The sequence below is a fragment of the Hyposmocoma kahamanoa genome, unplaced genomic scaffold (assembly GCF_003589595.1).
Source record: "Hyposmocoma kahamanoa isolate Upper Pololo Valley unplaced genomic scaffold, ASM358959v1 86, whole genome shotgun sequence".
Lineage (NCBI taxonomy): Eukaryota > Metazoa > Arthropoda > Insecta > Lepidoptera > Cosmopterigidae > Hyposmocoma > Hyposmocoma kahamanoa.
Window position 1 is genome coordinate 8,286,017 of NW_020654289.1, and position 12,582 is coordinate 8,298,598.

Below are 12,582 nucleotides of genomic sequence, written 5' to 3' on the forward strand. Positions count from 1 at the left end.
ACGAGCAGTAGCTTAAAAAATTACGTTTTCAAATGTAAAAATTTTACCTATGGAATAAATGATTATTTGACTTGACCTTGACTTTGAGACCTAAAAAGTGGTGTCAGATAATGCAGTAAAAATTTAAAAGTTTATTTTTAGTACATTTATTAGATTTTGTAAAAAGTCATGGAACAAAAGCTGTTGTTTATACTGTAAATAATATGGTCCTGCGAGATTGTTAGTATTTAAAAATAACCTTGTATGTGCAGATGTAAAATTTTATGACTCTCCTATTTAAGCATAAAAAAAGTCATCGACTAATTTCGTTCATAGAATGTTCAAATGACAAAACAAAAACTTGTCATTTTGCAGATGTGACCTTATTTCACCAAGGGTGAGATATTATGCTCGTGTTGTTACGTTTATCACAACTAGAAAGCTTGAGAAGCATTTTTAATCAAGTATGGTGTGTCGCATAGAGTGCTCCGGGCATACCATGCGCGACTGTTTCCAATAAAAGATTATTTATAGTATGGAGTTCGTGGAACGGGACGGTTTAGGCGCTTAACCTTGCTAACACCGCGTGCACATCTGGCTTAGCGTGTTTTGTTAATCTTTGTGCAATGTGAGGACACAACCCAATGTGATATGTGTGATTCACTGTCATCGGAAGGAACGCACCTGCCAGAGCGGGCAGCGCTAGCAGTAGCAGCGCCCACATCGCGCGCCCGCAACCTTCGCTATCCTCACTACGCCCCTGGAGTCCTTCGGATGTCGGACAACCTGTAACAAAACATACAATAACAATTCTATTTGTTTATATTTATAAGGGAAAAGATGAAATATAATATTGTGGGTAATCTTATAAAGTTATGTGCGTGGGTTGTTTATAAAACAGTGTTAAACCAACTTGACTGCCTCAACTTCTTTAGCTGTTTGCTCAGTCTAGACGCCTTTAAACATTTCAAATAACTTACGCCATTTACGCCACGACTCCGTCCGATTGGACCACCTTCAAGTGACAATTCCACTGGAGGACGCGTGTGTTCCGTAGTTATACTAAAGAATATATTGTAATACTGTGGTTATACGCAATAATTTACTCAAAAATATCCGTATTTAATTAAGCTGTCAACATGTAATTAATCACATGCAAGTTGATTTAGCACTAGTTTATTTTATAAACAACCTACACACATGATTTTATGAGATTACCCACAATATTATATTACACATAATACAGTTAATACATACTCTACGACCGTACAACAGCATTAATGTAATATCTCTTGCCTACAATGCAGAAGGTTTTTATTCCATTACCAACACAAGCATAACTGAGTATTTTCGAAACATTTATGTTAAGATTGCTGATTTACGCGCGCTTTAATGGCAAAAGAAAAACCGAAGTCTTAGATAATTAAGAGAAATTCACGTCTTTAATTAATCCAGTATGGTGTAGTCCACCAAACACTCTTCAATTGAAGAAGTCCGTACATAGCAGTAATACATTTAAAGATGTAGCAATCTTAAAGGTATACAGTGCCTATTATCGTCAAAATCCACCAACTGGCACTCGTCGTACTAGTATTACACTGACTGCAGTAATAAATTCTATGTAGCTGTTAATAAACCTATAAAAACAAACATCGTGTGAGTGGTTTGATTTGAATAAGGGGCGATTCCAATGGGAACAGCTGGTGCCGGCGCCAGACCAGCCGAGCGCCGGGGGCAACTTATCAGATGTCTGTTTAATTTAATTGCACACATGACTCTACTTTTTCATTAAAATGCGTGCGTCATATATTAAGTTACTTTATGTTTTCATAAATACTAACAAATCCCATCTCGGTTATTGCTTGTACGGTTATAACGTTCAGCTATTTGCGATGCGTACACAATTATTCAGGGCAACCGCGTGCCAAGAACTTGGCCTAAAGTTCGATCTAGGTACAGTCAAGAGCACATAAATCTTGACACTTTTGGACCGTTGTTCTTATCGCTAGCCCATAAATTGAATTTGGTTCTTATGCGTCAGATTTGACGTGCCCTTGACCCTGCACCTAAGGCATCACCGATTCCTGCACTGTGAAATATAAACAACAGCTGTGTTAATAATGGCTAACGACAGCGTCAATTATTTTAGTTTTATGTTCAAATTGTGTAACGTCTCTGGAGGTTACAACAAGAATTGAAACATGGAAATGAAACTAGTTTTTCGGATCTAAGAGCGGTTACACACGGCGACTTTTAGCAGCGATACAAACGCGATACAGTCGCTAATCGTCTACCTGTATACACGCGCGCGATTTTAAGCAGCGATGCAAACGCGACGCAAGCGCGCGACTGCATCGATACAAACACGCGATTGCATCGCTACCCTTGGCATTTATAGGCGATTGCATCGATGCAACCGCGCATTTCGCAAATTTCGTAAGTGTAGCGATGTAATCGCGCGTTTGCATCGCTGCTGAAAGTCCCCGTGTGTAACCACTCTAAATCGCGTATATTTATGTTTTGAAATAAACTAACGTTTCGGGCACTTTACAGGTCCCGTGTTTTTTTTTATAACGTCAAGTGATGGGACGAACAAGTCGTGCACCTAATGGTAAGCTACACGCCTATCTATAACAGATACAGTGCCACTCAGAGCTTTAAATTGCAAAGGTCTGAGAGGCACTACAACTGTGCTCGTCACACTGAGACATAAGTTGACAAGTCCCATGTGCCTGTAATTTCACCAGCACCCTTACCCTTCAAAACTGGAATACAGTATTGCTGACATTACTGCTTAGCGGCAGAAATAGGCGGTACTATCCTGGACGAACTCTGTCACAAGGCGCTCTATTGCAACTACGTGGTCACGTCTGACAGACACTTTAGGGCTCGAAACGTTGGTTTGTTTGAAAAAACAAATATACGCGATATAGATCCCAAAAATTGTTTTTATTCCCAATGTGTAACAATAGAGAAAACCTAAGAACTTAAATATGGTACACAAGTATTTACACAGTTGAAAACTGACTATCAACAATATAAACTCATGGGCTATTATAGGTCTTCTTATCGTATCGATGACATACATTACACTACACTTGGCCCAGAACTCAGCCACGCCGGCCGCGTCACTAGTGGCCGCCATTAAATCCTCAAGCGTGCAGGTGTTAGGGTGCGCAGGGCACGATATGAGGTGGGCCATCGTTGGAGGTGCACCGCACAAGCAGTCCAGGTTAGAACCATCCGAAAATCCCCACCTGAACAAATTGTCCTTGGTCCGATCAACCTGAGTTCGAAGCCTATTCGAAGACGTCCATATCGGCCATGGCAATTCGTGTCCAGGAGGAAGACTCTCAGAAGCCGGAACAAACGTAGACGGTATTCTTTCGCGCCAAAGGTTGCACCTCGCCTGAGCCGGCTCAATGGTTAGAAGATCGACACTTTTGACAAAACTTTTCCGGCTTCTCAGTCTCTGTTGCACTGTGAAGTGATCATGTATTGGGTGCCGAGTGTCGATGGCCATTTTTGCTCTTTCGTAAGATACCGCTACAATTCTGCGGATGTCTGGTGGAGCTATGCCAGCTAGTGGGTACAGCAATCTTACCGGGGCCGGCTTAAGACAGCCAGTTATGATCCGGCAGGTCTCATTTAAGGCTGTATCCACTAATTTTGCATGGGTAGAATGGCTCCAAACAGGGCATGCGTATTCCCCAGCAGAAAAGGAAAGTGCCAGGCTAGTAGTACGCATGACCTGCGGCGAAGCTCCCCAATTGGGCTATAGGTAATTATTACTGATTAGAATTTGGAATAAATTCCAGCGCATATTTCTGGTTACTGTAGTAGTACAATAGAAATTGTTTTCTGTTTTCTAATAATTTATTTTCCAAGACAAATTTAGAGCTTTGAAAGGAGTCTGACCAACAATCTCCATAGTGTTTTTAGGTTTCAATATGCACATTAATTTAAAATATAAATATAAAATATAACTAAGTATTATTCCGTCGCGGTAGAAAATGTACAGCGCAGTAACTAGAATGTTTGTTTGCATTTTTGTCACATCATAAGTGAACAGGCTTGGATTAAACTCGATGGATAGAGACTACGGCTAATAATATAGTAAATATGCTCAATACAGAAAAAAAATTCTGCCTATGACTTTCATCGAAGACCACACCCTTCATACAATCTTTGTATTATTATCGTGAATAAAGATTAATTTTAAAGCGAAATTAATTCAAAAACGAGATTATAATATAGATCCTTTACTTCCAACTGAGTGCTAGTTGACTGTCATATATACATACTTATCATAATATTAATGGAATAAGTACAGTAAACATAATGCAGGGTTCTACGTAAGCCTTTTATCGTAAATCACGAAAAGTTGAAAATAAAATAATATTCAGTGCATATTCTAGTGCACTGTTGTAAAATGAAATATAATATCCTGATCGACACACAACATGTAGAACGCTAAAGACACAACATATATTCGACATTTAAGGGTCAATAAACAATCAGATTTCATTATGAACGCTATTTTTTACCGACTTCAAAAAAGGAGGAGGTTGTCAATTCGGCTGTATTTTGTATTATATGTATGTACGCGATAGCTCCGGCAGTTGTGAATCGATTTTGATGATTCTTTTTATGTTGGAAAGAGGGTACCTCAGTATTGGTTCCATATACATTTTAAAAAAATATTCCATCTCTAAGGGTAGCAAACTAGGGGATGAATCCGGGTTCGCGCACTTTCCTGTAACCGATGGCAATAAAACTTGACAAACGAACATTTGACATCGGTTTTTTTAGTACTTTGTACAGAGATTATTTCATTAACAAGAGCTCCCATACTTCAGGGAGTTCGTCATCACTAATCAGTCTTTTTTGTGTGTTTTTTTTATAATTCCGAGTGACAGAACGAATAAGTCGTGCGCCTGGTGGTACACGACACGCCTATCCATAACAGTTGCAGTGCCACTCAGGCTTCAAATCGTAAATCTCTTAGGGGCACTGCCACTGCGCCCGTAACCGTGACATAAGTTGAAAAGTCCCATGTGCCTGTAATTTCACCAGCACCCTTACCCTTCCAAACCGGAACGCATTAATGTTCGTATTATTGCTTGGCGGCAGAAATAGGAAAGTGTGGTTCTTCATATTAATTGTAAACCTCCACATCTTCTATAGACACGGACTCGTTAGTTACCGTGACGAACCAGCTGCTCATTGTCTTCTCTTTCGCATTTTAATATTATGGTAATATCATTGTTTTGCCTAGCAACGAAAGTCGCTGATCATATCAACTATATCTATGTACGTACTAGCGTACAGAGATTTTCATGATAACAGGAAGCATTTTTAAATAGTTTAAGGCCTAAACAAATATGAATTATAATAGATTTACGAGTACATTTTACTTGAGTTTTTTTATAGTTTAGTTTAGACACGTGAAGGTCTATATGACCAACTAATCATTAAGTTGATTGTACACGTATTTAGATCAACAGGTATTTTTGAACCAGCCAATTATATCGATGACGGTTCAGAAAAATAATTATAATATCGATATTATAACAATATAATTTTCCATATGAAAGTATTTGAGTTCAGTGTGAAAATTCCAAAACAATACTTTGTAGTTGTTTATGGTAGGTTATTGGAATTTTAGCGCATTAACTTACCGTGACGAATTATTCAAATAGAACACCATTATTTTTTTTATTAAATTTCATGAGTAAAATCCAAATTTCAATGTCGTTATTCAAACACTAAACTGCACTAGTCAGTGGGTTCACATCACTACACTTGTTATTCACTGTACGCACTGCAACTCGCTGTCGGCAGACAAACTGTAACGTGCGCGCGCGCTGCTTGTTTTCACAGCACTAACCAATTCACTCAGGAGAGCGTTTATTAAAACTATCGGAGACACTTTAATAACGGAATTTAATTTGTTAAAACCCCTAAACTAATGTTTACTAATAAATAATACACTGTAATGAACAACACACTTTGTGTGCCTTCGTAAAGCCGTATAACTGCTTGGATTGTGACTTCGGTTTTGTGATCAATTAATACTATTATGTAATAATATTCGTGTGTGGGTTTAAACTAGTAGGGGTAAAAATTGGAGTATTTGCACAGCTGCGACAGCGACATCTCGGAACAAAACATTTAACTGCCTAACTTTAACGTGATGTTAGTCCGTTATTATTACGTATAAATAGTGGGGGGAAAATGGGAAACGTAATTTAAATAGTTAGTTAGTTAGTTACTATACATATAACAATTGTCAAAAATTATACCAAAATATCAAAATATTCGAAAATAAAAATAAACATGGTTTGAACCTTTACATCAATAGCAACTGTGATCAGCTAAATCTAGTCCAGTTTATCTTATTTATATATTTTATATACTTCTAATAAGTGAATACTTATAATTTTGTGTATTTCGTACAATATTGTCTTCAATTATAGTCTCCATAGCAACACAACGCCATTGTTCACTTTATGGCAACGTATAACAATCGGTTACCCATGATACTTAACACGGAAGAAAATAAAACATGCATTTATTGTTCTGTGCATGATATTGTCGCGCATTATGGCGTCTAATAGTGATTTTCCACCGCCAAGGAGAGACGAGGATTGATATTGAAATTTGTATAGCAAAATTTTAATCGCAGATCCTCGTCAATCCAGACTATTTCCACCGAAGATGCACTAGGAGAGAATTTTGTCATACAAATTTCAATCACTGTCTCGCCTCTTCTTATTTCGCCTCACCGGTGGATAAGCACCTAAAAGCACGTCATATTAAATTTTAGCCGTCGTCACGTAGTCTATTAATGATCCAATCGGATGATCTACTGAAATCCAGTGCAAATTATACTTAGTGAGCTCAAACGAGTAAAATTTTGAGATAAATATATATTAAGACCCGATGAAGTGTTTAGGCTGTAGGAGGTAACAGACGTACGCGTGAAACACATTATAATACCCTCTAATTCGCCATAGTCAGGTGATCACACGTTATGACTTAAATAATAAAATGAGATCTTGTATGTGCAGAGTCACGCCATACCTACTAGTATAAGAACGGTTCAAAGTATAGCTTAATTTGCGCTTGACTATAGTGTACAGAAAATGTAAAAACATTTTCAAATTTTATTATGTTTTCATACATCTGTTCACACCGCGAACTAAGCTAACCGAGCTAAGGTCGCATAGTTCATGCAGCTACGCAAGCTAAGCTAGCTTAGCTTCGCTCGCGGTATCGCCCAGGATTAGAGGAAGGAATAGTCTAAGGGCCTATGCTTAAGATTTTAATTATAACTGGCCACTAACTAATGTAGAGGCATTTTCGAAGAAATTAAAAAACAAAAGTACATCGGTGTTTTTGTTAGTAGTTCTCAATAAAGTGGTCAAGAGTCTGAACACCTAAAAACAACTTGACGTCATTGAATTGTCTTTACTTTTTAGAAAGTTTTCTGTGAGTAGTCACAGAAAACTCATTTCAAGTGATTTTTCAGGTCTTTTGAGTAATAATAGAGATTGAAGCGAGTCTTTTGAGTATTGTTATTCGTTGAAGCGAGTAAGTTTATGTCATAATGCCAGATCTGACTGAATTGCATGTCTCCCGAGCTATCGCTTTGCTGGAAGAGGATCGAACTATGCTTTATGTAGGAAATGATCTAGGAGTAGCCCCGTCTGTTATTTACAGACTTTGGAAGCTATCTGCTCTCAGAAAATTTTTCTTTTCAAAAGATTATTGCGGAACAAAAAACGAAGAGAACTACTTACTATGATTTGCAAATCACCAAATAAGAGATATAGAAAAAGTATAAACAAATAAATTTTAAATACAACAAATTTTTCGCCGACGAAAGCTACAACAGATTTTAATACTTTACATTCGAAGTTCTTTACACCACAACCGAACGCTTTTAAGAAAATCAACTCCAACATTCGAAATACGCCACTTAAAATTAAAAAACAAAATAACGAACAGATGCTGACTAAAACAAAGATTTGTATGTTAAGCTGCAACAAAAGAAATTCCATTTTGAAAATAGCGCAACACACTTTCAAAAATTCTGAAATATGTCATTATGTAACTCCGAATTGTGGACTAAAGGAAATGATAAATAATTTGCAAAATAAATTAAAAAGCTACACGAAACAAAACTACTGCATAATTTTAATTGGTAAAGAAGATTTTTACAAAACTAAAGATTACTTTAACATAATACTAAAGTTACGAGAAACACTACAAGAAATCAAAAATACAAATTTAATTCTATGCCTACCGACATACAAATTTACGGATTTTTCAACGATGTTTAATTCTAGGATTTTTTAATAATTTACTATACCTTGACATACACACTCATGGGTACGCTGAACTATTGGACTCAAATCTATATCTATCTTATGATTACATGTTTCACAAACATTACGGTTCAATAAATAACTATGGAATGGAAGTAATTTTTGATAACATAAAGAAGATTATAATTAATTATAAACGAATTCTGCAAAATAAGCCTAAAGAAAAATACATAACAAGGGAAGAATCAAAGCTGAATACAAAATACAGCCCTTGTAACACTAATTCGGATTTTTTTCTATTATAATCATATATGTATACTGCATCAAAATATTGCTGGACTGTTAAACAAATCAGATCTTTTAACCATACACCTAGATGCACTATCAAATGACCAAGTGGACGTAGACATTATATGCGTAACTGAGCACTTTATGTTATGTGGTCATGAAAAATTATTGAAGATACCGAATTTTCGATTAGGAGCACACAATAAAAGAGGAGGAGCGTGTATTTTGATAAAAACGGTCATACATATAACGAGCTCACAAATGTCGCAAAGCTTTCAATTAAAGGCGTGATAGAATGTTGTGCAATAGAATTGACAAAAAACCAATTGACGGTGTTGTGCTTATGTAGACCTCCTGTACTTGCAAATATTAATGACTTTTATGATAGACTAGAGAACATTTTGAAATTAATATGTAAAAATGCTAATAGAAAATGATTTTGTGTGGTGACTTTAACATAGATACGTTGAAGAGAAATACGTTAACGTTGAATTTTGAGTGCTTTCTCTTAAATTATAATTTAAAATTACAAATAAAACAACCCACACGGCTGTGTAGTAACACTTGTATCGATAATTTTGCGCATAACTTTAAGCATAACTGTACGACAAAGGTAATAGATTTAGCTTTATCAGACCATACAGCACAAATTTTAAAAATTCCAGTGAAGCGGACATCGACTTTAAATCTGTGGCGAAAAAAGGTACGTGACGTATCTATGCATAACCTTCAAGTACTCAAGAAACATTTACAATGTCTTTCTTTTAATGACGTTTATAAAGAAGTAGACCCAAACTCAAGCTATAACGAATTCATAGAGATGTTCCGCCTCCTTTACGACCTATGTTTTCTTTCAAAGTTGTAACGATTAAACTTAATAATAAAAGTAAATGGATATCGAAAGGTATAAAATATTGTAGTAAAAAACAGAGACAGTTACTATGGAGATATCGAAACTTACCTTCGGAACACAATAAACAAGTTTTTAAACGATATTCGAGAACATTTAAGAAAATAGTTAAACTAACACAGAAGGCACTAAACAATAATTTCATTGCTACATCTCAAAATAAATCTCAAGCTACATAGCGGGTAATAAATGGTCCAAAGGAAATAAATGAATATACATATAAATGAAATCGAAAAAGATGGGGAAACTATTTCAAATCCATTAGAAATGGCAAATGCTTTTAATGAATACTATGTGAACCAAAGCCGAAAGTTGGAAGATACAATACAACATAGGAAAAGTCATTAAGGTTCACAATCTATGTTTATGCCTATGCCCGTTCTCCCTACAGATATAATGAAAGCAATTGGAAAACTAAAAAACAAGAAGAATGTGGGTTATGATGGTATCCATACAAGAGTCCTGAAATTTGTTGCCGACTTAGTAACCGCTCCCCTAAGCCATATACTAAATTTATGTATTGATCAGGGTATCTATCCAGACAAACTGAAACCAGTTATAGTCAAACCCATTCATAAAAAGAAAAGCAAAGAAAATATGGCCAACTACAGACCTGTAGCATTAACACCAATAATATCAAAAAATTTGAATATATTATTTATGACTTTCTTCGTGATTATCTCAACAAATTTGACATTTTATGTAATGAACAAATAGGATTTAGAAAGAATAAAACTATTAATATGGCAATTTTCAATTTACTTAACAATATAATGAAGAATGTAGATGAAAAGAAAGCGGTATGCGCAATATATACTGACATGACGAAAGCTTTTGACTGTGTAGATCACTTAAAACTATTAAAAAAACTTGACGACTACGGAATTAGAGAGAATATACTGAAATTGATGGAATCATATCTAAGCGGTAGGGAACTAATAAATGATTGATATAAATGATCTCCCTAGAACAATAAATGATCACGACATGGTTTAATTCGCGGATGACTGTACGGCCATAATAAAATCCAAAGATAATAACCCCAAGACACATGAAACTAATGTAAATGATGCTCTAGCTAGAATGATAACTTGGCTAACACATAATAATTTAACAATAAATTTAGAAAAAACTAAAATTATGCAGTTTTACCAAAGACTAAGAGTTGGAAACTTAAATATTTAGCATCAAAGGTAGCATCTAGAGGAGGTATAAGTGACTAAGTTTGTAGGTATAATTCTAGACAATAAATTAACATGGAAACCTTAAACAGAAGAACTTTGTAGGAAACTTAGTAAATCCGCATATGCGCTCTTCACTTTGTCTAAGAAAGTTAAACTGGAATCCGTAGTAGTAGCTTACCATGGCATGGTTGCATCATTATTACGATTTGGTGTTATACGAGTATTCTGGGGGAATCATAGTGAGAGAGAAAGTATTTTCAAATGCCAAAAAAGGTGCATTAGAGCCACGTGTGGACTAAAACCAACAGAAAGTTGCAGACCAAAGTTCATCTCAAATCGCATATTAACTCTACCCTCTTTATATATCCTGGAAATATGCATCTTTGTAAAAATGAATATAAAAAAAAATATAAAGTTATCGGATGTCAGAGAAAGGCCTATGCGATCACAATACAGTAACTTATTGTTAACAGGTAGTTACAAAACAGCATTGTTGAGAAAGAGTGTAGTTGCCATGGGACCTAAAATCTATAACAAACTACCGGAAGACATAAGATCACTACCATTATCATTATTTAAAAAGAAATTGACATCACTATTGATTGAAAAATGTTATTACAATGTCAGTGATTTCCTGCAGGATAACTTGTGACAACTTAATTTTAATCATATTATAAATTGTTTTTTTATTAATTTCTGACATTTAATGGTATTTTTGATAAGTTTTATATTTGACATGTTTCATCACAATTATTATGACTATTGAAATATTTCTATGCCACTTGTTGGCAAAATATGCTGAACTCTATTTTAATTTGTAACATCTAATTTATATTGTACTTGCCATATTTACAGGAAATAAATGATATTCTATTCTGTTCCGTTCCGTTCCGTTCCGTTCCGTTCCGTTCCGTTCCGTTCCGCTCCGCTCCGTTCCGTTCCGTTCTGTTCTGTTCTATTCTATACCGTGAGACGAGAGAATACTCACGGAGGCCTGATCAAGGCCGAAAGAGAAAAACTACTCGTTTGCAAGATCGCTACATCGTCAACTATGCTTTTCGTAACCGCACCACAACTGCAAGAGATCTTCAAAATACTAAGGACGGCTACTGTCCGACCGACAGACGACAAGAAATAGGTTAATGGAAACCAATTTGAGATCACGCCGACCAGTTCAGGCTATGTGTCTAACTATTCAACATAGACAAGCTCGCCGACGGTTCGCGCAAAATCACACTAATTATCAACTTCGATATTGGAGGCCAGTTACTGACGACCCACGAGTCCGTCTAATACGTTGCGATAGTCGTCTCCGTGCTTACAGACGCCCAGGCGAGCGATACAGTGCAGTCCAGGAATATGACAAATTTGGATGTGGCTTTGTGATGGTTTGGGGCAGAGTTAGTTTGGACGAGCGCACAGATCTCGTCTCTCGTTCCCGAGCGGTTGTGTGCTCAAGCTTACATAGAAAACGTGCTCGAAGATCATGTTTTGCCCGGAGCAGATAATGCCAGACCTCGTGCTGCAGCCATCACGTCAAATTACTTATGGCGTCATGAAATCCGTGTAATGGAGGGACCATCCATGAACCGTGACCTAAATCCGATTGAACACATTTGAGATACAGCTCAAACAATGCAGCAGCTCACTGAAGCGTTGATTGAAGAATGGGAGCTAATGCTACAAGAAGATATTCGAAGGAGGTTGTCAAGCTGTGATTAGGGTTCATGGGGGCCCACATGTTACTAAAAGTCACTAAAGACGAATATTTAATCGATGTAAGAATATTTCTTTGACGCACCTTTTTCATCACCAATTAGTAGTAAAATTGTCCGTCCTCCAGGACTGGCTCTAATAGCAATTAGTTTTTCGCCAACAATGTACACAC

General features: G+C 36.3%; 1 protein-coding gene across 1 annotated transcript in view; it reads right to left on the reverse strand.

Annotated features, from left to right (window-relative positions):
• The window catches only part of LOC113234940, a 15,590-nt gene extending 9,835 nt beyond the window's left edge, over positions 1–5,755 (reverse strand). Inside the window, exons 1-2 of the mRNA XM_026470462.1 lie at positions 5,661–5,755; positions 664–765 (exon numbers count right to left, since the gene is read on the reverse strand). Of these exons, the coding sequence (XP_026326247.1) occupies positions 664–703 (40 nt within the window). The 5' untranslated portion in view covers positions 704–765; positions 5,661–5,755. The remainder of the gene's footprint in view (positions 1–663; positions 766–5,660) is intronic.
• Between the last annotated feature and the right edge of the window lie 6,827 nt (positions 5,756–12,582).